The sequence below is a fragment of the Trichosurus vulpecula genome, chromosome 2, assembly GCF_011100635.1.
Source record: "Trichosurus vulpecula isolate mTriVul1 chromosome 2, mTriVul1.pri, whole genome shotgun sequence".
NCBI classification, from domain to species: domain Eukaryota; kingdom Metazoa; phylum Chordata; class Mammalia; order Diprotodontia; family Phalangeridae; genus Trichosurus; species Trichosurus vulpecula.
The window spans coordinates 77,120,545-77,148,242 of record NC_050574.1 but is presented as its reverse complement, the minus strand read 5'-3'; the positions used below and the strand labels follow the sequence as shown (position 1 = coordinate 77,148,242).

Below are 27,698 nucleotides of genomic sequence, written 5' to 3'. Positions count from 1 at the left end.
TCTCTCTCTGTATGTATGTATGTGTGTGTGTGTGTGTGTGTGTATATATATATATATACACCTACATATATACATACATACACACACATATATATACATATATATATGCATATTCCTTTCAGCTACTATGATATTGAGGTCTCATGAATCATACGCATCATCTTTCCATGTAGGAATGTAAACAAAACAGTTCAACTTTAGTAAGTCCTTTGTGATTTCTCTTTCTTGTTTACCTTTTCATGCTTCTATTGATTCTTGTGTTTGAAAGTCAGATTTTCTATTCAGCTCTGGTCTTTTCACTGAGAAATCTTGAAAGTCCTCTATTTTATTGAAAGTCCATATTTTGCCTTGGAGAATGATACTCAGTTTTGCTGGGTAGGTGATTCTTCGTTTTAATCCTAGCTCCATTGACCTCTGGAATATCATATTCCAAGCCCTTTGATCCCTTAATGTAGAAGCTGCTAGATCTTGTATTATCCTGATTGTGTTTCCACAATACTCAGATTGTTTCTTTCTGTCTGCTTTCAGTGTTTTCTCCTTGACCTGGGAGCTCTGCAATGTAATTTCTTAATGGACTGATTTTAAGAAAAGAAACTAGCGTTTTTCTGTGTAGGGTATTTTTAATAGATATACTAATTCTGCTCCAATAATTATAGGAATATTAGTGGCTACAGTGGGGTAGTTGCTCCAATGCAGGTATAGAATGCTTTTGTTTGATGTGATTAGAAGGAAACACCCAAGAAGATTGTGAGAACTTTACTTTTAGGTGCTGCTCTCAGTGTTAAGCTCTGTTGGAGAAAGTATAGCAAGCAAAAATATATTAACTAATAGTGTTATTATTCATTATTTTGCTTGGTGAGAAAACTTGCAAATAGCAGTTGAATGCCTCACAGAGCTTAAAATGATCTCGGAATAATATCTAAATACATCTTAATTGAAAGGAAGAAGGATTCTTTTTAGGATAGAACTAAAATTTGGAATGATACATGTGAACTTTTACATATAAAATTAGATGCCTTTCCTAACTTCTGGCAATCTTGGCAAATCATAACATTTTAGAACTGAATAAATAGGACCCTGCAGATTGATTCCTTATTTTTCTTAACTCTGTTCTCCTTTTTAAGTTTAATCTGAGTTTTTTTTCTTTGTATAAACCTGTGATCCCTCCTTAATGAGTCCCTCCTTAAATAGAGGTTCTGGGAGGAGTCATTCAATCTGAGAGAACTGAAGGGCACTACTTTGGTGGGTGTTTTCTGGGCTGAAGTAATCTTCCAGGATGAAGAGATTTCTGGGGCATGTGGAGGAGTCCTGAAGAGTGTAGCCAATTGGAAATGAAGAGAGTTATGTGATGACAGATTTGTTGGAGGACCTTAGTTATCTTACCTGTTCAGGAATCCCTAGTACAGTATCTCCAAGTAGTTAGCCATCTATCTACTTTTCCCTTAAAGACCTATTCTGAGAGAGCCTAATGCCTCCTGAGAAACCCTATTCTACTTTGATACAGCTCTTTTAGGAAATTTTTATTAAGTAAAGACTAACAGCAGCTGGGCACAGTGAATAGAGAGCAGTCTGAGTTCTGTAATCCTGGGTCAGTTAGTCATCTAGCAGTTATTAAGTACCTGCTGTGTGCCAGGCACTGTGCTAAGTTCTGGGAATACAAAGAAAGACAAAAGCACAGTTCCCTGCACTCATGGATTTCACATTCTAATGGGGAAGACAACTTGAAAATAGATATGTGTAAACAAGGTAGAAGCAGGACATATTGGAGCTTATCAACAGAGGGAAGGTACTAGAAGTAAAGGGAATAAAGAAAAGGTTTTTATAAAAGGTGGGATTTTAGTTGGGACTAGAAGGAAGTCATGGAATCCATGGAGACCAACTAGCAAGCTATTTGTAATGATTCAGATGTGAGATGATGAAGGCCTGCGCTAGGGTGGTGGCAGTAACAGAGAACAGAAGGAGGTATATTGAGAGATATTATGAAGGCAAAAACAGCAGGATTTGAACACTGATTAGAAATGGGATGGGAAGTAGTAAGAGGGTGAGGAGTAAAGAATGACACCTAAGCTGTAGACCTGGGAATGATGGTATCCTGGACAGTAATAGGAAGGTTTAGAAAGGGGGAGGGTTTGGAAAAGACACACTCAGTTTTGGACATTTTGAGTTTAAGATTTCTGTAGGACGTTCCGTTCAAGATATCCAATAGGAGATGGGAGACTCAATATCATTAGAAAGATTAGAGCTAAACAAATCTGACAGTCATCTACAAAGAGATAATAGTCGAATCCATAGGAGTTGATGAGATCACCAAGTGAAATAGTGTATGAGAACAGGATCCAGGAGTGAGCCTTGGAGGATAGTTATAGTTATTTAAGTCTGTATTTCTGTAAAAATGCTTTGTGGTTGTATTCATACAATTCTTGTATGTATCTTAGCAAATGGACTCATAGCTATGTTATATTCCATTTGGTCAGTCAGTCAACAAGCATTTATTAAGGATTTACTATGTGCCAGGATCTAAGCATCAAGGATGTGGAGAAGAACAAAAACACAGAGGTTGGAGCCAAGATGGGGGTGTGAAAACAGGGACTCATTTGAGCTCTCCCCCAAATCCCTCCAGACACCCGTAAAAAATGACTCTAAACAAATTCTAGAGCTACGGAACACACAAAGTGACAGAGTGAAACAAGTCTCCAGCCCAAAATGGCCTGGATGGTCACTGGGAAGAGTCTATCACACCGTGCTGGGACCAGAGCACAGCCCAGCGTGGGCTGCACCGGGAAGAGACCAGACTGGAGTAGACCTGGTGGAGCAGGCCTCAGGGCACTGAGTCACTGGCAGCTGTGGCAGTTTCCAGACGTCTCAATCTACAAACGCCAAAGACAACTGAGTAGGTCAGTAGGAAAACTGCTGGACCTGGGTGAGAGAAGTGTAGGATGCGGCCTCAGCCCCCCTGGGTGGCGGCTGCAGCAGGGGCTGCTTCTGTAGCTCCAGGCCCACACGGTGGGGGCAATCAAACTGATCAGAACAGGAATGCAGGGATTTCTTTGCTGGTGCTGAGGCAGCATTCTCTTGCTTTACCCTGCTTGGATCTGGGTTGCAGTCCTGGTTGGTGGTCCTTGGGGGAGAAGGAGTGCTGGTGTGGCAGAGCTTGTGGTGAATGTGAAGAGGGAGTCTTCCTGGTAGTTACACAGCAGAAAGGAGTGCTTGAGATCACTCACAGACCAGAGCACAGGCCAGGAGAAAGAGTATCATACCACCTCAGAATAGAAGTAGCTCTGAAAACAGCAGCGCAAAACCCCTGAAGCTTGGGACATAGCACTCTTCACTTTGAAAGCAGTCATAGCCTGACAAAGAGCTCAAAAGTCAAGTAGTTCGCTGGGAAAATAAGCAGGCAACTTAAAAGGACTCAGACTATAGAATTTTTCTTTGGTGACAAAGAAGATCAAAACATACAGCCAGGAGAAGTCAACAAAGTCAAAGAGCCTACATCAAAAGCCTCCAAGAAAAATATGAATTGGTCTCAGGCCATGAAAGAGCTCAAAAAGGATTTGGAAAATCAATAGAAGTAGAGGAAAAATTGGGAAGAGAAATGAGAGTGAGGCAAGCAAATCATGAAAAGTGAGTCAACAATTTGCTAAAGGAAGACCCAAAAAAATACTGAAGAAAATAACACCTTAAAAAATAGACTAACCCAAATGGCAAAAGACCTCCAAAAAAGCCAATGAGGAGAAGAATGCCTTAAAAGGCAGAATTAGCCAAATGGAAAAGGAGGTCCAAAAGACCACTGAAGAAAATACTGCCTTAAAAATTAGAATGGAGGGGGGCAGAGCCAAGATGGCGGCTGGTAAACAGGGACTAGAGTGAGCTCCGTACCGAGTCCCTCCAAAAACCTATAAAAAATGGCTCTGAACCAATTCTAGAACGGCAGAACCCACAGAACAGCAGAGGGAAACAGGGCTCCAGCCCAGGACAGCCTGGATGGTCTCTGGGTGAGGTCTATTCCACATGGAGCTGGGAGCTGGGAACGGAGTGGAGCAGAGCCCAGCCTGAGCGGCGTGGAACAACCAAACTTGGAGTCGGGCGGATGGGGCCCCTAGCACCCTGAATATGTGAGCTGCCTGAATATGTGAGCTACGGCAGTTACCAGACCCCTTGACCCACAAACACCAAAGACTGCGGAGAAGGTTAGTGGGAAAAGCTGCGGGAGTGGAAGGAGTTCGAGGTTCGGCTTCCAGCCCTGGGGGCAGCGGAGGTGGGGCAGCTACACCTGTTGTTACTTCCGGCTCCAGGTCCACCTGGTGGGAGGAATTAAGTGGCGGATCAGAGCAGGAGTGCAACAGCCTGCTGCAGATCTAAGCCCAGCCTGGGCTGGGGGTTCTTGGGGAAGGAGTAGTGCGGGTCTGACAGAGCTGGCACCTCCCTCCCAAACGTGGAACATAGAACTCGTTAGTCTACAAGCAGTCATACCCCACTGAAAAACTCAAGGGTCAAGTTAGTTGGTTGGGAATATGGCCAGGCAGCGAAAACGCACCCAGATTCAGTCTCAGACTTTGGATTCTTTCTTTGCTAACAAAGAAGACCAAAACATACAGCCTAAAGAAGACAACAAAGTCATAGAGCCTACAACAAAAGCCTCCAAGAAAAACATGAACTGGTCCCAGGCCATAGAAGAACTCAAAAAGGATTTGGAAAAGCAAGTTAGAGAAGTAGAGGAAAACTTGGGAAGAGAAATGAGAAGGATGCGAGAAAACCATGAAAAACAAGTCAATGACTTGCTAAAGGAGACTCAAAAAAATACTGAAAAATACACTGAAGAAAACAACACCTTAAAAAACAGACTAACTCAAATGGCAAAAGAACTCCAAAAAGCCAATGAGGAGAAGAATGCCTTGAAAAGCAGAATTAGCCAAATGGAAAAGGAGGTCCAAAAGACCACTGAAGAAAATACTACTTTAAAAATTAAGATTGGAGGAAGTGGAAGCTAGTGACTTTATGAGAAATCAGGATATTATAAAACAGAACCAAAGGAATGAAAAAATGGAAGACAATGTGAAATATCTCCTTGGAAAAACCACTGACCTGGAAAATAGATCCAGGAGAGATAATTTAAAAATTATTGGACTACCTGAAAGCCATGATCTGAAAAAGAGCCTAGATACCATCTTTCAAGAAATTATCAAGGAGAACTGCCCTGATATTCTAGAGCCACAGGGCAAAATAGAAATTGAAAGAATCCATCGATCGCCTCCTCAAATAGATCCCAAAAAGAAATCTCCCAGGAATATTGTCGCCAAATTCCAGAGCTCCCAGATCAAGGAGAAAATACTGCAAGCAGCCAGAAAGAAACAATTTGAGTATTGTGGAAACCCAATCAGAATAACCCAAGATCTGGCAGCTTCTACATTAAGAGATTGAAGGGCTTGGAATGCGATATTCCGGAGGTCAATGGAGCTAGGATTAAAACCTAGAATCACCTACCCAGCAAAACTGAGTATCATGCTCCAAGGCAAAATATGGATTTTCAATAAAATAGAGGACTTTCAAGCTTTCTCAGTGAAAAGACCAGAACTGAATAGAAAATTTGACTTTCAAACACAAGAATCAAGAGAAGCATGAAAAGGTAATCAAGAAACGGAAATTGCAAGGGACTTACTAAAGTTGAACTGTTTTGTTTACATTCCTACATGGAAAGATGATGTGTATGATTCATGAGACCTCAGTATTAGGGTAGCTGAAGGGAATATGCATATATATATATATATATATATATATATATATATATATATATATATATGTTTATGTATATATATATATAAGTGAATGTGTATGTATGTATATATCTATGTGTATGTGTATGTGTATGTATGTGTATATATATGTGTTCATATATATATATATGTAAAAGAGAGAGAGCAGACACAGGGTGAGTTGAAGATGAAGGGAAGATATCTAAAAGAAATAAAATGAAATTAAGGGATGAGAGAGCAACATACTGAGAGAGGGGGATAGGGAGAGATAGAATGGGGTGGATTATCTCACATAAAGGTGGCAAGAGGAAGCAGTTTTGTGGGAGAAGGGGAGAGGGCAGGTGAGGGGGGAATGAGTGAACCTTGCTCTCATCAGATTTGGCCTGAGGGGGAATACCATACATACTCAGTTGGGTATCTTACCCCACAGGAAAGAAGAGGGAGGAAGATAAAAAAAAAATAAAAGGGGGGGGGATGATGGAGGGGAGGGCAGATGGGGGTGGAGGTAATCAAAACAAACACTTTGGAAAGGGGACAGGGTCAAGGGAGGAAATTCCATAAAGCGGGATGGGTTGGGAAGGAGCAAAATGTAGTTAGCCTTTCACAACATGAGTATTGTGGAAGGGTTATACATAATGATACATGTGTGGCCTAGGTTGAATTGCTCAACTTCTTAGGGAGGGTGGGTGGGAAGGGAAGAGGGGAGAGAATTTGGAACTCAAAGTTTTAAAATCAGATGTTCGAAAAAAAGAAAGTTTTTGGCATGCAACTAAAAAATAAGATACACAGGCAATGGGGCGTAGAAATTTATCTTGCCCTACAAGAAAGGAAGGGAAAAGGGGATGAGAGGGGAGGGGGGGGTGATAGAGGGGAGGGCTGACTGGGGAACAGGGCAACCAGAATATCAGCCATCTTGGAGTGGGGGGGAGGGTGGAAATGGGGAGAAAATTTGTAATTCAAACTGTTGTGAAAATCAATGCTGAAAACCATTTGGTTAAATAAATAAATTTAAATTTAAAGAAAAAAGAATAGACAAAAAACACAAAAAAAAATTAGAATGGAGCAAGTGTAAGATACTGACTTTATGAGAAATCAAGATATTATAAAACAAAACCAAAAGAATGAAAAAATAGAGCACAATATGAAATATCTCATTGGAAAAACCACTGACCTGGAAAATAGATTCAGGAGAGATAATTTAAAAATTATTGGACTACCTGAAAGCCATGATCAAAAAAAGAGCCTAGATATCATCTTTCAAGAAATTATCAAGGAAAACTGACCTGATATTCTAGAGCCAGAGGGTAAAATAGAGATTGAAAGTATCTACCAATTGCCTCCTGAAAAAGGTTCCAAAAAGAAAACCCTTAGGAATATTGTAGCCAAATTCCAGTGTTCCCAGGTCAAGGAGAAAATATCACAAGTAGGCCAGAAAGAAACAATTTGAGTATTGTGGAAACACAATTAGCATATCACAAGATCTAGCAGCTTCTACCTTAATGGATCTAAGGGCTTGGAATATGATATTCTGGAGGTTAAAGGAGCTAGGATTAAAACCAAGAATCACCTACCCAGCAAAACTGAGTGTAATACTTTAGGGCAAAATGTGGATTTTCAATGAAGTAGAGGACTTTCAAGCATTATTGATGAAAAAACCAGAGCTGGATAGAAAATTTGACTTTCAAATACAAGAATCAAGAGAAGCATGAAAAGGTAAACAAGAAAGAGCAATCATAAGGGACTTACTAAAATTGAACTGTTTTGTTTACGTTCCTAGATGGAAAGATGATATTTGTAACACATGAGACCTTTCTCAGTATTAAGGTAGTTGAAGGGAATATGCATATATATAGACAGAGGGCACAGGGTTAGTTGAATATGATGAGATGATATCTAAAAAAAAAATTAAGGGTTGAGAGAGGAATATATTGGGAGAAGGAGAAAGGGAGAGATAGAATGGGAGTAAATTATCTTACATAAAAGTGACAGTTATAATGGAAGGGAAGAGGGTGCAAGTGAAAGGGAATGAATGAATCTTGCTCTCATCAGATTTGACTTAAGGAGGGAATAACATACACAGTTAATTGGGTATCTTACCTTACAGGAAAGTAGGGGAGAAGGGGCGGGGGATGATAGAAGGGAGGACTGATTGGGGTAGGAGATAGTCAGAAGCAAACACTTTTGAAAAGGGACAGGGTCAGAGGATAAAATTGAATAAAGGGGGACAGGTTAGGATGGAGGGAAATATAACTAGTCTTTCACAACATGACTATTATGGAAGTGTTTTGTATAACAATATGTGTATAACCTATATTGAATTGCTTGCCTTCTCAAGAAGGGTGGGTGGGGAGGGAAGACGGGAGAGAATTTGTAACTCAAAGTTCTAAGAACAAATGTTAAAAAATTGTTTTTACATGCAACTGGGAAATAAGATATACAGGCAATAGGTTATAGAAATCCATCTTGCTCTACAGGAAAGTAGGGGGAAAGGGGATTGGGGAGGAGGGGGTTGACAGAAGAGAGGACAGACTGGGGAAAGGGCCAATCAGAATACGTGCCACCTTGGGGTGTGGGAGAGGGTAGAAATGGGGAGAAAATTTGTAACTCAAAATCTTGTGGAAATGAATGTTGAAAACTAAAAATAAATTTAAAAAAGAAATGTTTAAAAAAAAAAAAAAGCTAAAAAGGGACCTTTGAAATGATTCAAGTCCAAAGGTGTTGAAAATGGTAGGCAGCAATGAGGCAGCAACATTCCCAAGTGGGGCAGAACTAGATTAAAATGTAATTGGGAAATTATTTAGCAAAATAGATGAATATATATATGCAAATATATAAATATTTAAATTTAATTATTTAACAATATATAAAAATACCAAAAAAAAACCCCAAAACACAGTTCTTGCTTTCAAGGAACTCACATTTTAATGGGAGACAACTTGAAAAATAAGTACGTACAAGATGGATGCAGTGTAAATGGAAGGTAGTTTCAGAGGGAAGATGCTAGCAATGAAGGGATAGGGTGTAGAACAAGCAAGAAAGTAGAATTTTAGCTGAGTCTTGAAGGAGCTCAAGGAAGTCAGGAATCTGAGGTCAGGAAGGAAAGCATTCCAGGCATAGGGGCAGCCAGTGCAAAAGCAGAGTTGGGAGATGGTGTGTGATGTTCGAGGAACAGCAAATAAGCCAGTCCAACTAGATCATGGTGTGTGTGTGTGGAGAGGAATAAAGCTTGAGTCCTGAGTAGTGAGGAAATTATATGACTAGCAGGCCTGGATCTAGCTGGTACTCTTTTAGTTTAGGTTCAGTGTTAGAATGAAGTGAGTTATATATTCATTTAACAAAGAGAGATTTACTTAGCTCTTAGCTATAATACAGAGAATATCTTCAGCCAGAATACGTGTCACTTAGCTTGGGTAGAAATGTCTCATCTCTGTTCCCCTGCATAGGCTGGCCCCCATGTTTGGAATTCATTCTTACCTTATCTCCCCGTCATAGAATCCCTTCCATCCTTCAAAGCTTAGCTTGTGTTGCCTTTAGGAAGCCTATCCTGATGTCATCAATCGGTAGTGTTGTTCCTTCCCCTTCCCAAAATTAATTTATATTTATATTTTGTATTTAATTTTTTATATTTACATTTCTCTGCCCTAAAAAATAATTAGCTTTTTGAAGTCAGGTAATATTTTGTTTTTGTCTTTATATCTCCATTGTCTAGTTCCATGCTTGGATAGGTGAAAATAGAAAGAAATTTCGGTGTAGGAATTAAAGTTTTTCTTGGTAAAAGAGGAGATAAGGCATGGTTAGAGGCCTGAAGAAAATGGAAAAGGTTTGAAGAACAGCTTTGTAAATGGGATTGGGATTCAGAAATAAATAAAAAGATTATCAGACAGCAATGTGGGCTTACTGTACTTGTAACTTCAGGTTTATGGCTTTGCATATAATTATATGTGCAAAGCTTCTTTATATACAAAGCTATTTTATTATCTTTCCTTTTACACCTGATTCTTTTGAATAACTGTTATATTCCAGTCGTGAGGCCTGTGTCACTGTCTCAATTTTAACTGAGATATCTAACTCTACAATTTTTAGATTTTTTTTCCTACCTTTTCCCTCATTTCAGTTGGCAGCCTTCTTGATCAAGTTATCCAGCCAAACGCATTCTTCCCTGTCTTCTCAAAATATCTAATCCTTGCCAGGATTAGCTAATTGTTTTGATAATCACTTTCCAGAAAAACAAATGACTTTCAGAATTTTGACAGGTTCTTAAATCTTATAAAAAAAATTGATTCAGCTAAACAGGTGATACCAAAATTCTTAAAATTTGTGATTTATTGTCTTTTTTCCCCTCAGCCTCACATAGAAATTCATGTTAATGTTGTTTTTTCTAATTTAGGGAAGTAGTTGATTCAATGGTTCAGCATTTTAAGGTAACAATATTTGGAGACCGGAGACCAGTTTACGATGGGAAAAGAAGCCTTTATACAGCCAATCCACTTCCCGTAGCAACTACTGGGGTAAGAAATTCATATTTTTTGTTGTATGCTTTGTAATGCTTTTGTAGTATGCTGTGTAATACAGGCTTTTACTAAGGCACCCTCACAAAAAAAAAGCAGAACCAGGAAAACACTACATACAATGATCATATAAGAGAAAAAAAAAGAAGAATGAATTGTGGGGGGGTGGGAAAGGTCGGGAGGGGAGGAAGTTAAGAACTCTGATGGCAATCTAGGATGTGGCTGAAAAGTTGATAGTTTCTGTGTGAAAATTAATTTAAATGTAATTTGTTATATTGCATCTCCTGGCTTAAGGCATTTTCTTGAGCAGTCTTCCCCTCCTAGAACTCTCTCCCTCCTCATCTTTGCCTCCTGGCTTCCCTGGCTTCCTTTAAGTTTCAGATAAAATCCTACTTACTACAGAATCCCTATTAATTCTAGTACCTTTCCTCTGTTGATTACTTCCTATTTATCCTGTTTACAGCCTTTTTGTACGCAGTTCTTAAATCTTGTCTCCCCCATTAGATTGTGGGGTCTTTGAAGTCAGGGACTGTGTTTTGCCTTTTTTTTTTTTTGTATCACGCTAAGTACAGAATTTGGCACACAGTAGATGCTTAATGAATGCTCATTGATTTACTGTTAACCAACAAGTTTAGTTGGCTGTCTTAATGCTTATTATTAAGGTTTTAATAACATTTAAAATCTGTGTTTAAGCCTTTGAAACAGTCTTGCATTACTTTTATTTAAAATGCTTAAAGTTTTATTTATATCTTTTAATAGCACCTCATTTCCTGTTATGTCCTTGGCCTTCTTCTCCTTTCAGAAAGCCGTCTATTCCAGGGCTGTCCAATCTTAGGTTTTTATTGAAACAATAGACAATATATTTTGATTTGCCATTTTAGGGAGAGCTCTGCAGTAGCTGGGCTTCGTTTACTAAAGCATTTAGGTAAATTTCTATCCTTGTAGGCGGGCCTCATAAATCTCAGTGCTGGCCGCATGCACCCCATGGGCTGCATTTTGGACAGCCCAGAACTCTAACAAAGAATTAAAAAAGAGAAAAACTCAGTTCAGCCAAACAAATCAACAGCACATCAACCCTGCTCAGCATTATACGTCGCATTCTTGTTTCATGGTCCCTCAGCCTCTGCAGAGAAGGAAGAGAGGTCCATCATTATACTTCTTCAGTGAAAGTTTGTTCATAATCATGCAATACTAAGTTTAAATTTTGTTTTCAATTTATGTTGTTGTAGCCATTGTATGTGTTGTTTTCCTGGTTCTGTTGACTTCACTTTTGTATCAATTCATATGACTTGTCATTCTTCTCTGTGTTAATTTTCATTGTTTCTCACAGCATAGAAATATTCCATTACATTTTATGTAACATAAGTTGTCTAGTCATTCCCCATCTACTTTTTCTTCCAGTTCTTTGTATTACCAAAAAAAAAATGATGCTATAAATATTTTGATTTATTGGATCTTTCATTTTGCCATTGCCTCTCTGAACCTAGCAAAGGCATCTCTCTGTCATAGCTAATGTTTAGCATAAGTCCAAATTGCTTTCTAGAATGTTTGGACCAATTCATAGATCCACCAGCAATGCATCACTATGTTTGCTTCTGTCGTTTACTATTCCCTTCCTTTTTCATCTTTGCCAATTTCCTGAATGTGAGGTAAAACATCAACGGTTGTTTAGATTTGCATTTTTCTTATTAATGTTTTAGAAATTTTTCCATATGGATATCATTAGTTTACAATTATCTTTTTGAGAACTATTTGTTAATATTGTTTGACCACAAGTTTGTGGGGAATTCTTTTCTCTTACATATTTGCATTAATTTCCTGTATATCTTGGATAGCTAACCTTTAATCAGAGGTAACTGATGCAAATACTTTTATCCGTTTAATTGATTCCCTTCATGTCTTTATTACTTTAATTTTCTTGTATAAAAACTTCTCAGTTTTTTTTTAATTTAAATTTACTTATTTAACATATTTGGTTTTCAGCATTGATTTTCACAACAGTTTGAATTGCGAATTTTCTCCCCATTTCCACCCTCCCCCCCACTCCAAGATGGCTGATATTCTGGTTGCCCTGTTCCCCAGTCAGCCCTCCCCTCTATCACCCCCCCCTCCCCTCTCATCCCCTTTTCCCTTCCTTTCTTGTAGGGCAAGATAAATTTCTACGCCCCATTGCCTGTGTATCTTATTTTTTAGTTGCATGCCAAAAACTTTCTTTTTTTCGAACATCTGATTTTAAAACTTTGAGTTCCAAATTCTCTCCCCTCTTCCCTTCCCACCCACCCTCCCTAAGAAGTTGAGCAATTCAACCTAGGCCACACATGTATCATTATGTATAACCCTTCCACAATACTCATGTTGTGAAAGGCTAACTACATTTTGCTCCTTCCCAACCCATCCCGCTTTATTGAATTTCCTCCCTTGACCCTGTCCCCTTTCCAAAGTGTTTGTTTTGATTACCTCCACCCCCATCTGCCCTCCCCTCCATCATCCCCCCCCCTTTTATTTTTTTTTTTATCTTCCTCCCTCTTCTTTCCTGTGGGGTAAGATACCCAACTGAGTATGCATGCTATTCCCCCTCAGGCCAAATCTGATGAGAGCAAGGTTCACTTATTCCCCCCTTACCTGCCCTCTCCCCTCCTCCCACAAAACTGCTTCCTCTTGCCACCTTTATGTGAGATAATCCACCCCATTCTATCTCTCCCTATCCCCCTCTCTCAGTATGTTGCTCTGTCATCCCTTAATTTCATTTTATTTCTTTTAGATATCTTCCCTTCATCTTCAACTCACCCTGTGTCTGCTCTCTCTCTTTTACGTATATGTATATATATAAAAACACATATATGAATATACACATACATACACATACACATAGATATATACATACATACACATTCACTTATATATACACATAAACATATATATATATGTATATATGTATATATGCATATTCCCTTCAACTACCCTAATACTGAGGTCTCATGAGTCATACACATCATCTTTCCATGTAGGAATGTAAACAAAACAGTTCAACTTTAGTAAGTCCCTTGCAATTTCCGTTTCTTGATTACCTTTTCATGCTTCTCTTGATTCTTGTGTTTGAAAGTCAAATTTTCTATTCAGTTCTGGTCTTTTCACTGAGAAAGCTTGAAAGTCCTCTATTTTATTGAAAATCCATATTTTGCCTTGGAGCATGATACTCAGTTTTGCTGGGTAGGTGATTCTAGGTTTTAATCCTAGCTCCATTGACCTCCGGAATATTGCATTCCAAGCCCTTCAATCTCTTAATGTAGAAGCTGCCAGATCTTGGGTTATTCTGATTGGGTTTCCACAATACTCAAATTGTTTCTTTCTGGCTGCTTGCAGTATTTTCTCCTTGATCTGGGAGCTCTGGAATTTGGCGACAATATTCCTGGGAGATTTCTTTTTGGGATCTATTTGAGGAGGCGATCGATGGATTCTTTCAATTTCTATTTTGCCCTGTGGCTCTAGAATATCAGGGCAGTTCTCCTTGATAATTTCTTGAAAGATGGTATCTAGGCTCTTTTTCAGATCATGGCTTTCAGGTAGTCCAATAATTTTTAAATTATCTCTCCTGGATCTATTTTCCAGGTCAGTGGTTTTTCCAAGGAGATATTTCACATTGTCTTCCATTTTTTCATTCCTTTGGTTCCGTTTTATAATATCTTGATTTCTCATAAAGTCACTAGCTTCCACTTGCTCCAATCTAATTTTTAAAGTAGTATTTTCTTCAGTGGTCTTTTGGACCTCCTTTTCCATTTGGCTAATTCTGCCTTTCAAGGCATTCTTCTCCTCATTGGCTTTTTGGAGTTCTTTTGCCATTTGAGTTAGTCTGTTTTTTAAGGTGTTGTTTTCTTCAGTGTATTTTTCAGTATTTTTTTGAGTCTCCTTTAGCAAGTCATTGACTTGTTTTTCATGGTTTTCTCGCATCCTTCTCATTTCTCTTCCCAAGTTTTCCTCTACTTCTCTAACTTGCTTTTCCAAATCCTTTTTGAGTTCTTCTATGGCCTGGGACCAGTTCATGTTTTTCTTGGAGGCTTTTGTTGTAGGCTCTATGACTTTGTTGTCTTCTTTAGGCTGTATGTTTTGGTCTTCTTTGTCAGCAAAGAAAGAATCCAAAGTCTGAGACTGAATCTGGGTGCGTTTTCGCTGCCTGGCCATATTCCCAACCAACTAACTTGACCCTTGAGTTTTTCAGTGGGGTATGACTGCTTGTAGACTAACGAGTTCTATGTTCCATGTTTGGGAGGGAGGTGCCAGCTCTGTCAGACCTGCACTACTCTTTCCCCAAGAACCCCCAGTCCAGACTGGGCTTAGATCTTCAGCAGGCTGTTGCACTCCTGCTCTGATCCGCCACTTAATTCCTCCCACCAGGTGGACCTGGAGCCGGAAGTAACAACAGGTATAGCTGCCCCACCTCCGCTGCCCCCAGGGCTGGAAGCCGAACCGCGAACTCCTTCCACTCCCTCAGCTTTTCCCACTAACCTTCTCCGCAGTCTTTGGTGTTTGTGGGTCAAGGGGTCTGGTAACTGCCACAGCTCACATATTCAGGGCGCTAGGGCCCCTTCCGCCCAGCTTCTGGTCTGGATGGTCCACACCACTCAGGCTGGGCTCTGCTCCACTCCGTTCCCAGCTCCCAGCTCCGTGTGGAATAGACCTCACCCAGAGACCATCCAGGCTGTCCTGGGCTGGAGCCCTGCTTTCCTCTGCTGTTCTGTGGGTTCTGCCGTTCTAGAATTGGTTCAGAGCCATTTTTTATAGGTTTTTGGAGGGACTCGGTACGGAGCTCACTCTAGTCCCTGCTTACCAGCCGCCTTCTCAGTTTTAATATATGTATTTTTAAAAGTTTATGTAAGTTAGCACTTTTACTTTGTTATTTTTAAAATTATGGCTTCAATATTTTAAGGCATTTGTGATTTCATCTATTATATGTACTCCTTGTATCTCTGCTTGAACAGTCTCCGTGGTTTCTCTGACCAAAAAAAAAAAAAAATCAACCCCTCTGGTAACATCTAGTGATGAAGTTACCTGATTACAGCCTGGCTAGTCCTCCCACCAAAGACTCTCTTTAAAGTCTGGGCCCATATTTGAAGACTTTTTTTTGTTTTGGTGCTGGACAGGGTTTATGTTCTACCAGCATAGTCTTTGTAGCCTAGTGTCAGCCTTATGCCTTGATGGAGCATTGGACCTTAGTGGAGAACTTGTAATTAAAAGATCAGAGAATATGTATATATCTTGTTAGGTTTTGATTTGGTTCTTTTTCTCTCCCTGTAGGTAGATTTGGATGTTACATTGCCTGGAGAAGGTGGAAAAGATCGTCCTTTCAAGGTGTCAATAAAATTTGTGTCTCGGGTGAGCTGGCATCTGCTGCATGAAGTTCTGACAGGACGGGCTTTACCTGAGCCTATAGAACTAGACAAACCAATCAGCACTAATCCTGTTCATGCTGTCGATGTGGTGCTACGACATCTACCCTCCATGAAGTGGGTTCTCTTATTTTCTTTTTATTTTTTTTTAAATTAGGGGTGATTTGTGCAGATTTTTCTTTGACAAAGTTCTTATTAGTTTTCTTATGTTGATGATCTAAAGTACAAATGTATTTTCCTTCAGGATTTGAAATAATGTAGCTCATTGTGACAATATCCATCATATTTGTATACTAATAGCTACATGTGGTAAAATAGACATTGTGTTGGGGCAGCTAGGTGGCACGGTGAGTAGAGCACCAGCCCTGGAGTCAGGAGGACCTGAGTTCAAATCCAGCGTTAGACACTTGATACATGTACTAGCTGTGTGACCTCGGGCAAGTCACTTAACCCCAATTGCCCTGTCCCCCCCAAAAAACCAAATAAAATAAAATAAAATAGACATTGTGTTAAAGTAGTCACTCATCCTTTCTCTTAGCTGATTAATTTTTACAGTAGTTTTCATGTCTTAATGTGTTCCATGTTATCTCATTTAATCCTCCCCAAAACCCTTCCCATTAGATCACACAAGTGTTATTCCCATTTCTCAGTTGAAACAGGCTTAGAAGTTTTGACTTGCCTTAGGCCACACAATAAGCAGCAGAACTAGGATTAGAACTTAGGTCTTCTGATTCCAAACTTGTGATTCTTTGCACTGTGTTGCAATACCATTATTCCTATATTAAACCATCTTATATTTTGAAATCTATTTATCTGGCTCTTCAACCAGTCAGTGAACATTTGTTAAAATCCTGCTATTTTCCAGTTACTGTGCTGAGCACTGGGTTACAAATATAAAAAAAATGGACCCTCTCTCAAGAAGCTTGTGTTCTAATGGAGAGATACCAAGTACTTGTATAAGTCTATGTAGAATAAATGGAAAGAAAATAAATGCAAGGTAGTTAGGGAGGGAGGGCACTAGCAGTTGGAAGATAGGGATCTGGAAAGGGTTCTTGTAGGAGATAGTGCTTGAGCTGCCTCTTGAAGGAAGAGAGGAATTCATTGAGGTAGAGATGAGGAAGGAGTGCTTTCCAGGTATGGTGGATGGTGCATGGAGACTGGGAACAGGGACTAGAAAGAAGACTAGATGGAATGGATCACACCATGTGGGAGAGGTAGTGATGTATTGGGCACATAGATTGGATTATATCATAAAGGGCTTTTAAAGCTCAAAAAGTTCTACTCATATACTGGGTGACCTGAATTCCTGCACTGACTTCTTCCCTCTTAGGCCTCTCTGGATCATTGAGATTCAGACTATGGATAGGATCTTCAGACCTTCTTTGGCATGTCAAGCCAGAATGCTAGGATTGTTAGAGCCCCAGGGCCTGGGCTGGCTAGGTCTGAGTACTGTTCTACTGTGGTCAGCGCTGGGCTGGGCCACGCTGCTCTCTGGCCCCCAGGGGTTCACTGACTATAGGCTTTCTTAAGGAAGCCCTCTATTCTTGCTGACACAAGAAACAGAGCCTTTCAGGTTGTAGTTGCACATTCTGGTCACATTGCACTGACACTGGTAGGCTCATTCCTGTTACCCTTGAGCTTCTGGTTGAACTCTTTACAGTTCTGGGATAGAAGAAGTCACTTAGTATAATTTGTCATTGGATTTCTTGATCGTTATCATTCTGTCTGGTATTCACTTTAGGGTCTTATTGGAGTAGGCATGTGGATGCTACGCAGTCTTCCTCCCATTCAGGCAACTATCTTGGCAGGAAGGCTTATGGTCTTGTCTCAGCCTTCATCCTTCTCAACCTATCTTCTCTTTCTTTTGAAATTGTTAACTACTCTTTCCTCTGGGTTTTTGTGACAACTCTTTCCTAGCTCTACTGTCTGTCTGTAGATTTTTAATCTCCTTTCCAGGCTTATCATCCATATCATGCCCCCTAACTGTGGGTGTTTTCCAGGGCTCCATCCTAGGCTCTCTTCTCCCTCTACTGATTCTTGGTAACTGTTGGTGACTCCTAGATCCATATATTTCAGCCCCAGTCTCTCCCTACACTCTCCCATCCCCAATTGAATTGAATATTTCAAACTAGATATCTTGGAAGCATCTCAAAAGTCAGCTTGTCTGAAACTGAACTAGTTATCTTCTCCCAAAACCCATTCCTCTTCCAAATTTCCCTATTTCTGATGATGGTACTACCATCCTTCTATTATCCCACATTGGTAGTCTTAGCATTGTCTTCAGCTTTACCCCATATATCCATTTAGTTGGCATCTCTTGCCATTTTTACCTCCATATATCCAACTCCTTCTCTACATTTATATAACTACCACCTTAGTTCATCACCTCTTGGATAGATTATTGCAAAAGCATCCTAATTCTCCTTGTTTCAAATCTCTCTTTTTCTCAGTTCGTTTTGTATACCATATAACCTGCCTACTCAGTTAACTCTAGTGGCCTTCTATTCACTCTAAGATAAAATATAAATTCCTCTGTTTAGTTTTTAAAACCTCTTATAACATGGCTTTATAAGACCTGTCTTTGCAGGTATTACTTCCCATTTTTTGATTAGTCTAACTGGACTTCTCTCCTTTCTTCAGTCATGAAACTCTGTATCCCATCATCATGCCTTTGCTCTGGCCATCTCACATACCTAGAATGCCTTCTTCCTTGTGGAATCCCTCTCTTCCTTTAAGATGGAGCTAAAGAACTATCTTTTATGTGAAGTTTTTAAGCTTTTCCTGATTTCCATCCCCCCAATTGCTATTGCCCCTCTCTCAAATGACCTTATATTTAACTATTTTGTATATATTTGTATTAACTTTATATTTATGTTATATGTGTGTGTATTTTATGTGTATGTGTATATGTATTTTATTTTTATACACACTCACACATATATTCTTATCTCCCCCACCAGAATGTAAGCTTCTGAGAAGGGATGATTTCATTCTTTAAGTAATGCTACATTAATTGAAAAGCGAGAGGGGAAAGAGAGAGAAGACGAGAAGACTCAGATTGGAGCTTTGGGGAACAGTCAAGAAAAAGTAATGTCACAAAAGCCCATAGAGAAAAAAGTATCTAGGAGGAAGGGTAGTCAGCAGGGTCAGAAGCAGCATAGGGTTCAAGAAGGGTAAGAATGGGAATAGTCTTTTTTAACCACATTTGGGATTTCACTCCCAAGTAAGGAAACTCTTATCATTGCAAGTCAGCATCTCCTCTGCAACTGACAATCTTGGAGTGTTGACTGGGGCACTAAGAGGTTAAGTGATAAGCCAAGGGAAGCACTTCCAGTCTGTGTGGTGGATAGGACCTGAACCCAGGTCTTCCCAACTCCAAATCTGCCCCTCTAGTCACTTTGCCTGGATACCTCCCTCTATGTTAGTTGGGAATGACTTGAGTTTTTATCATACTACCACCTCATATTTAGCTCTATGATAGAGGAATATCTCCATTGCTTTGTTTATAGTAGCTTTTTACATATCAACAGTTATATAACACAGATAGCCTTTTCTTAGGCTTATGGAACTCTTGAATTTTTAACCCATCTGACTTCTTGCAGTGTCTAAATAAAACATTTGTTCCACTAAACAAGTTTTTAAAATAATGACATTAATGTAATCCAATTGGGTCCTTTTTCTTTCTCCTGCCTAGGAAAATGTTCATTTTATTTTCATATATTTGGCATTTCAGTTCTTTTGATAGTATAATTTTTGTATGTTACAACTAAAGTTCCTAATACGTTCCAAGAGTTGTTTAAAAATTCACCTGGAAGACCAATTGAACACAGAAGGTGATTTTTTTTTTTCTTTTTGTAGGTATACCCCTGTGGGCCGTTCCTTTTTTTCTGCTCCTGAAGGATATGATCACCCTCTGGGAGGAGGCAGGGAAGTATGGTTTGGATTCCATCAGTCTGTTCGACCTGCCATGTGGAAAATGATGCTTAATATTGATGGTAAGGAACCTGATTCTAGATTGCATTATAGGTGTGACTTTTGTGTAATGTGTATCTCTGATACTAAAACTGCACATTTGAATTTTTTTGGTGATAAGACTTTGGCAGCCCAGGAAGATAACCTTCTAAAATTTTATTAAAGCAATAGCATTTCCAAAAAAAGCCTTTAAAAAAAGCTTTACCTAGGGTATATAGATTCATCCCATTTAAGTATTTTATTAATGCAATAGCATTCCCAAAAAAAGCCTTTAAAAAAAGCTTTACCTAGGGTATATAGATTCATCCCATTTAAGTTTGCACATGAGAAATATCAAATCCTAACTTTGTGATCTGAACAGAATTTTCTGTATGACTCATTTTTATCCTTTTAATTCTAATAAGCAAGCATTTCTTTGCAAAATTTGTATTTTAAAGCAACTGGGAACAGTCATGATGACCAAAGATGTTATAACTACTGCTACTTTTAATACAGTGCTATTTTCAACCACAAAGGTTTATTCTTATTTTCAATCCTAATGTACTTTCATTCATACCAATCTGTTGTTGAGTGAATATTTCTGTTTTAATTATTGAACTTAGGAATAGTTTTGGATATTTTGAGAATGTTCTCAAAGGTTAGGAAAAAAACAACACAAAATAGAGATCAGTGTCTAGTTCTGATTATGATTTAAAGAGAAAAGGGCACAAATGGGTATATCCTTAACTTGTCACTTTGAATCCTTACATCTAGTCTAATGACAAGTTTTGTCAGTTTTTTAGCTTCCTAACATATCTTGTATGTGCCCCACTCTTTCTTCTGACACTGCCACCACCCTGATGCAGGCCCTTTTCACCTCACACCTGGACTATTGAAATAATCAATATGTTCTCCACTCACCTTTCAAATTGATTTTCCTAAAACTCAGGTCCGGCCAACGTGTCTCCTCCCCCTCCCCAACCCTCACCCACTCAGTAAACCCCAGTGGCTCCTTGTCTCCTCCAGGATCAAATATAAAATCCTCTATTTGGCATTGAAAGCTTTTCATCACCTGCCTCCTCTCCCACACTTTTCCAGTCTTGTCACACCTCCCCTCCGTCCAAGCTCTATGCCCCAGTGATACTGGCTTCTTTGCTGTTTCTTGGCCAAGAAACATCCATCTCCCAGTTCTGTGAGTTTTCACTGGCTGTTCCCCATGCCAGGAATTCTCTCCCTTTTCATATTTGCATCCTGGCTTCCTTCAAGTCCCAGCTAAAATTCCACCTTTTAAAAGAGACTTTTCCCAATCCCCTTTAATTCTAGTGGCTTCCCTCTGGGATATGTGTATTATACATACATACATACATACACCTGTTCTATCAATATATATATACACACACACAGAGTATGTGTACCTCTGTGTGTGTGTGTGTTGCATGTTGTTTGTCCTTTTTTTTGTGAAGAGAACCAATGATATCATGGTTGATATCTTGTGCATAAATTAGATTTAAATGAGTAGAGTTACACAAAGTCATCAGCCTCATTCTCTTCCTAAATCATTGAAGGACAAAAATCGAGAAAACTAGTAATGGTCCTTGGTGTCTCTCTGATGTCTGACCAAGCTCTTGTGTGCTCCACAGCCCCTGCTTCAGCTGCCTTCATGGCTATTGGAACAAATTGTCCTCATCTGTCCGTTCCACTGGGAGGAGGTCTTCCATACTTGGAGTAGACATCTCCCTAACTCACCAGTAGGTTTGAGGCCTACTGGTTACTCTCGACCTGGTTTAGCCTGTCTGCCCAGATGGTTTATGGGAGTGTGGCTGCTGTTAACTACAGCTTCTTGGAGCCACAGGTGAGAGTTGAGTGAATCAGGTAGAGGATGAAAAGCCCTGAAAAGGGCTCCACAAGCCCTCATACCAGAGATGCTAGTCTTCCTGAAAACCCCATATACCCCATTAACATAAAAATTATATATGTACATATATAAATGTATTCGTATACATATCTCCATCCCACCTTCTCCAGGAAGGTTTTCCCAGTCCCCTTTAATACACATACATACTAATCCTAGAGGGAAGGCCCTAGGATTAAAAGGGTTGGGAAAGCTTTTTTTAGAAGGTGGAATGGAGATAGAGGTATAATCACAAAGTTTCACTTGATAAATCTTGTATGCAAATTGTCTCCCCCATTTGGTGGTAAGATCCTTGAGGGTAGGGACTGTCTTTTGCCTTTCTTTGTATCTTCAGTGCTTAGCACAGTGCCTGGCACATAGTAGATAATGAATAAATGCTTATAGCCTGACATCACTTAATGGAGAAGTGCTAAATACCTAAGAAGAAATTTTAGGATGAATGTTTAATATTTTTGTAACTAAATTATTTTAAGGAATATTCTTTGGTTAAATTAAGCTTTTTCAAATACTGAAAGATCAAACTGACAAGGATTAACTGGAGAAAGTTTTCATTTTGCTTTTGGTAAATAGAAAAGAATGAGAGAAAAATAATCCAAATTATATGAGAGTTCTGAAATGTCACTTAAGACCTAGGAGTCACATAGATAACACTCTAATGTACTGCTGTAACCAAGAAAGCCAACAAAATGCAGGACGTGAAAAGGAAGAGTATGGGATTTAGCAGAATGATAGCAATATTTGGTGACTGGAATGCTGCACATAGTTTCACTCGATAAACCTTAAGACAAACATCTTAAGGCTGGAGGTGGTTATTGATAACTAGAGGACAAATTAATAATTATTAGGACTTGAAGAATCACAGTGTTTGAGCTAGAAAGGGACATTATAGATCTAGTTAGGGAGTATAAGAAGACTGGAAAGGTGGGGGAGGAGGGTACAAGGTTATGAGGAGCTTTGAACACCAAGTTGGGGATCCTGGCAGTGATTGAGAACCACTTAAGTTTATTGAATTAGGGAAGTGACATAGTCAAACTTGTAATATGAGAAGATGACTTTGGTAACTGAGTGGAGGAGAGAAGGGGTTATATGTGAGAGATATTATGTAGTTTAAATAGACAGAATTTGGCAATAGATTGGATACGAGGATTGAAAAAGGAGTCAAGCACCAACATTGTGAGCTGGCATATTTGGGATTATGGTGATGCCCTGGACAGGAATAGGAAAGTTAGGAAGAGAGAAAGGGTTTCGGGGAAATGACCAGTTTTGGACATGTTGAGTTTAACATATCTATAGGACACCCAATTTGAGATGCCCAGTAGACAGCTGGAATTATAATCCTGAAGGTCAGAATGGTTTAGGACTGGATAAGTAGAATTGAGAATCATCAGCCTAGAGATAATTGAATGCATAGGACTGATGAGATCACCAAGGTCAAGCAAGCATAACCTGGATAAAGATGTAGGCAAGGAGACTGAGAAGGAGGTCAGATAGGTAAGAAGGAGAATCAGGAAAGAATTATGTCATGAGAACCTAGAGAGGAGAGTATCAGAAGAGGGTGATCAACAGTGTCAAAGGCTGCAGAGAAATCAAGAATGAGAATTGAGAAAAGGCTGTTAGCTTTGGCAATTAAGAGATCATTAGAATCATCCAAGAATCACAGTATTTGCTGATGTTTCTTTGATAAGATCTCCTTTCCAGTATGTATAAGAAATGGATTTAAATTTGTAAGAAGTGCCATTCCAAGATCTAAGAATGTGAACAGATAGTTTTCAAGGGAGAAATCTAAGCTATCAATAAACACATGAAAAAAAAATGCATCAAATCACTAATACAGAAATACACATTTTTCTGATTCTCAGCAACTCTGTGGTTCCAGCTCACACCAAAAAAACTGACAAATGTGACAACAAAATGAAAATTGACAACTACTAGAGGAGCTATGAGAAACCAGACACATGAATGCACTGTTGGTTGAGGTGTGAATGAGTCCAGCCCTTCTGGAAAAGTTTGGAACTATATCTGTGTTGTAACTAAACTGTTCATAGTCTTTGACATTTACTTTCTTCTTTCTCTCTCTTTCTAAATATATGCGTGCGCGCGCACACATGCATGCACACGCACACACATACACGTTTGCCCTAAAAAAAAATGAAGACAGAGATAATTTCAGAGGAACCTAAGAAAACTTGTATGAACTGATGCAGAATTGTAAAGACAATTTTGAAAAACTTAAGAATTCTGATCAGTGAAATGACAAACCACAATTCCAGAGGACCAATAAAAAATATGCTGTTTACTTCCTAATAGAGAAGTGATATGCTCAAGATGCAGAGTGAGACATGTTTTTGGACATATCAAATGCAAAAATTTGTTTTGCTTGATTACACTCGTTTGTTATGAGGGTTTGTTTTTTTTTCTTTTTCATCTAAAGTGGGGGGAGGTGGGAGAAAAAAATAAGTGTTCATTAATTGAAAAAAAAAAGTTTAAATAAAAAGTTAAATTATAAATTTGGAGAGAACAGTTTTTGTTAAATGGAAGTTAAATGGAATTGGAAAGCCAGACTACAGAGAGTAAAGAGTGAGAGGAGGGGCAGCTAGGTGGCACAGTGGGTAGAGCACCAGCCCTGGAGTCAGGATGACCTGAGTTCAAATCCGGCCTCAGACACTTGACACACTTACTAGCTGTGTGACCTTGGGCAAGTCACTTAACACCAGTTGCCCTGCCTTCTCTTCCGCGCCCCCCCTCCCCCCGCCGCCAAAAAAAAAAATAAAAGAGAGGAAAGGAAGTGGAGGCACCTATTATAAATGGCCATCTCAAATTTATCCACAAAAGGCAGGTAAGGAAAGGGATGATAGCAGGAATGGATAGATCAATTGAGGGGTTTTTTTTGGTTTTTTTTTTGAGGATGGAGTAGATACAGACAGAAGGAGCCAGTAGACAGGAAGAGATTGAATGTAAATGAAATGGATAGGGATGGAAAAGGGCAGTCTACTGGAGGAGACTAGAAGAAATGTGATTACCTGTGGATTTAAATGGAGATTAAGAACCATGACTTTTGTGAGATTAAGGAGGAGATAGTGGAGGAAGGCCTCTGAGACAGGAAAGAAGCGGCAACTGTGAGTGGTCCCCTTTTTTCCCCAGCAAAATATGAGACTAAGTTTTTAGGTGAAAATGACAAAGGAGAAGCTTCTATTGTAGACAACTTTCTCAAGGAGTTTAGCCATGAAAGAGAGGTGAGATAATGACTAATAGCTAGCAGGAATGGAAGATTGCATTCTGCCTTATATCACAGTTAAGTGCATAGGAGAGGGCCAGGCAAAGTGCAGGGAGTACTGTTAGAGGAAGAGATTAGTTTCAGTTGGTGGGATTTAGGAGCAGGTAGCATCTGAATTACACCTTAAAGGAAGGGAAGTGACAATGGATCATTCTAAACATAGGGGTAGACAGAAGAAAGGACATTGTAGAACCCCCAGTTCTAGTTTTGCTGGAATATAGGCTTCTTGGAGAAGAGTAGTTTGAGAAGAATGAAAAGGTGTTTTTAAGCCAGATTGTAAAGAGCCTTTGAATATCTGGATCAGAAGCTTGCCTGTTAATAGGTAGGCAGTGGGCAACCACTAATGATTTTTGAGTAGAGAAGTAAAACCTTATGTGGTACATTAGAACGATTATCTTTATGATCTTTCAGTGGTGTGAAGGGTGGGTAGGAGAAGGGAGAGATTAGAGTTAAAATAGTAGAGTTGTTTGCCTATTAAAATAGTCCTGGCCAGATGTAAAAAAGGTCCTGTTGGATATAATAGGAAAGGAGGTCACATGGATGGATAAAAGGTTAGGTTTGGCAGTAGATTCAACAGGACTTGGAAATCAGTTGGATGTGTAGGATGTTGTAGAAGAAGGAATAAGAGATGATTTAGGTTTTTAGCATGGACATCAAGGATTATATGGTGCTGCCAACCAGAAAAGTAGAAAAGAGGAGAAGGTGGTGAGTTTTGGACATGTTTAAATTTACTAACTAGATATATGGAGATTCCCTGTTTGGAATTTGAGGTGTTTGAAATGTGAGGCTGTAGCTCTGAGGAAAAGTCTAGTTTTCAGAAATAGGCATGGGAGTCATCTGTATAAAAGTGGTGGAAACTGTGGAAGTAGAGGAGACCTTCCTTTATTCTGATGAAGGCTAGGAAGGTAAATCAAGGATAGAGACTAGAGGGACATTGATATTTTAGGAGTTGTTTGCTGGAGTAGAGAAAGAACAGAAGGAAAAGGAAAACTTTGAGAATATATTGTCGTGTAAACCAGGGCTGTCTGGGCCAAAGTGAGATTGGTGCAGCCTGCCTATAAGCATAGAAATTTACATAAATGCTTTAGTAAATGAAGCCGAGCTACCTCAGAGCTCTCCCTAAAATGGCGAATCAAAATATATTGTCTGTTATTTCAATAAAAACCTAAGGTTGGACTGCCCTGATGTAAACCAAAGAACAGAGTATCTGAGGATGATTGATAGAACGAGGTCATAGAAGAAAAAAGAGGTTACATCGCATAGAGATTTTATTTACATATAGATATACACATACACACACATAAATATATGTGTGTATATGTATACATACACACACATACATATATGTGTGTATATGTATACATACATACTTTGGAAAGGACACTGATACTTAGTATAGCATAGGAGAGAGAACATGTACAACATGCTGGGAGATCTGAAAGAAGAGGTCACTTCAAACTAGAGTTCAGGGAAGAATTCATGGAAGAGGTGTGCTTGAGCCCAGTCCTAAAAGATTAGTAGGATGTCAACAGGTAGACATTAGGTTTGCTATAGTCAGGAATAGAGAAACAATGGAGTATAATGTGAGCAGGGGTGCAGAGACAAGAAAGCATGAGATATGTTTAGAGGACCTTGAAAAGTCTGGTGTAGAGGGGTACAAGCAAAGGATTTGTTCATCGCATTTCCTGATTTTATTGATGTGTGTATATATTTTTTTCTTTAAATTATCAGCTTCTTGAGAGTTGATATTATGTATTACTCAACTTATTATTCCCCAAACCACCCAATACAGGGCCTTGTATAGAGGTGTGCTGATTTTGTGAAATTGAATAACATGGATTTTGTGTGTTTTAAAGGCAGCTATTTAGTGTTTACTGTTTGCCAAGCCCTGAGCTAGACACAGAAACAAAGATAACTATAGAGTTTACAATCTAGTAAATTACTTTGCTACAGAACAGCATAATTCAGTGCAGCATATCATTCTAGGATTTACTTAGTGTGTACATACATAACCTGATAGAATATGATGTTTCCCTAGAGGATAATTAAATTCCGTTTCCCCCAAGAGCAAGCACACCACAAATCCAGCAAGTCTGAGTTGAAAAACTTTATTTTGGCATACTTTTTTGAACTCCTTTCTCAAGAAGTTGTATTTTTGCATCTACCTTTTCAGAAAGAAAAAAAAATTTTTTTGGTTTTGCTTCTAGAAAAAAGTAAGGAGAGTAAATAACATGTAGACTTTAGTTGCTTTATAGACACAACCACTTAAAATGTCTCCTTTGGAAAAGAAAACACGTTTAACCAATAAATATTAGTCTAGATAACAGTGTTTTAAGTCTTTTCATTATTTTTATTATCTTAGATTCGGAGGGGAAAAGCCTTAACTTAAAATTGGAAAACAATTTGAAGTCATCAGTCTCTATATGAATTATTGAAAATATCATAAAAATGCCTTTTTATTCTCCTATACCCATAGTATATAGTAGTGAGACAGTTACTGAACAGCCTTCTTTTAGTGAAGTAACCTGCATTTTGGTTTTTAATTCAACCTGTAAATGGAGGGGGGGGGTTATATTATATATATGAAATTTTAGATATTTAGATATTCAGCTATTCTCTCATACTATTGGTTTACATTGAAAAATTCTATTTTCTCTCCTTCGTCATTTGAATTTAATTGATTTAAAAAGTATTAAATGCCTACTTTGTGTCAGGTACCATCTTAGGATATAGAGAAACAAAGATAAAAATGAAACAGTCCTTGCCCCCAAAGAACTTATGTTATGCTGAGGGAAGAAAATGTTGAAGTCAGATAAGTAAATACAAAATATATGCAAAGTCATTTGGTGGGGATGGGGCAGGGCGGCATCTCTGACTACTTCAGGCGGAAGAATAGGCCTTATGGAAGAAGTGGCACTT

The 27,698-nt window shown here is 39.0% G+C and overlaps 1 protein-coding gene across 1 annotated transcript in view; it reads left to right on the top strand.

Moving 5' to 3' along the window:
• The window catches only part of AGO3 (argonaute RISC catalytic component 3), a 97,169-nt gene that overhangs the window by 25,246 nt on the left and 44,225 nt on the right, over window positions 1-27,698 (top strand). Inside the window, exons 3-5 of the mRNA XM_036746627.1 lie at window positions 10,138-10,258; window positions 15,551-15,759; window positions 19,501-19,637. Of these exons, the coding sequence (XP_036602522.1) occupies window positions 10,138-10,258; window positions 15,551-15,759; window positions 19,501-19,637 (467 nt within the window). The remainder of the gene's footprint in view (window positions 1-10,137; window positions 10,259-15,550; window positions 15,760-19,500; window positions 19,638-27,698) is intronic.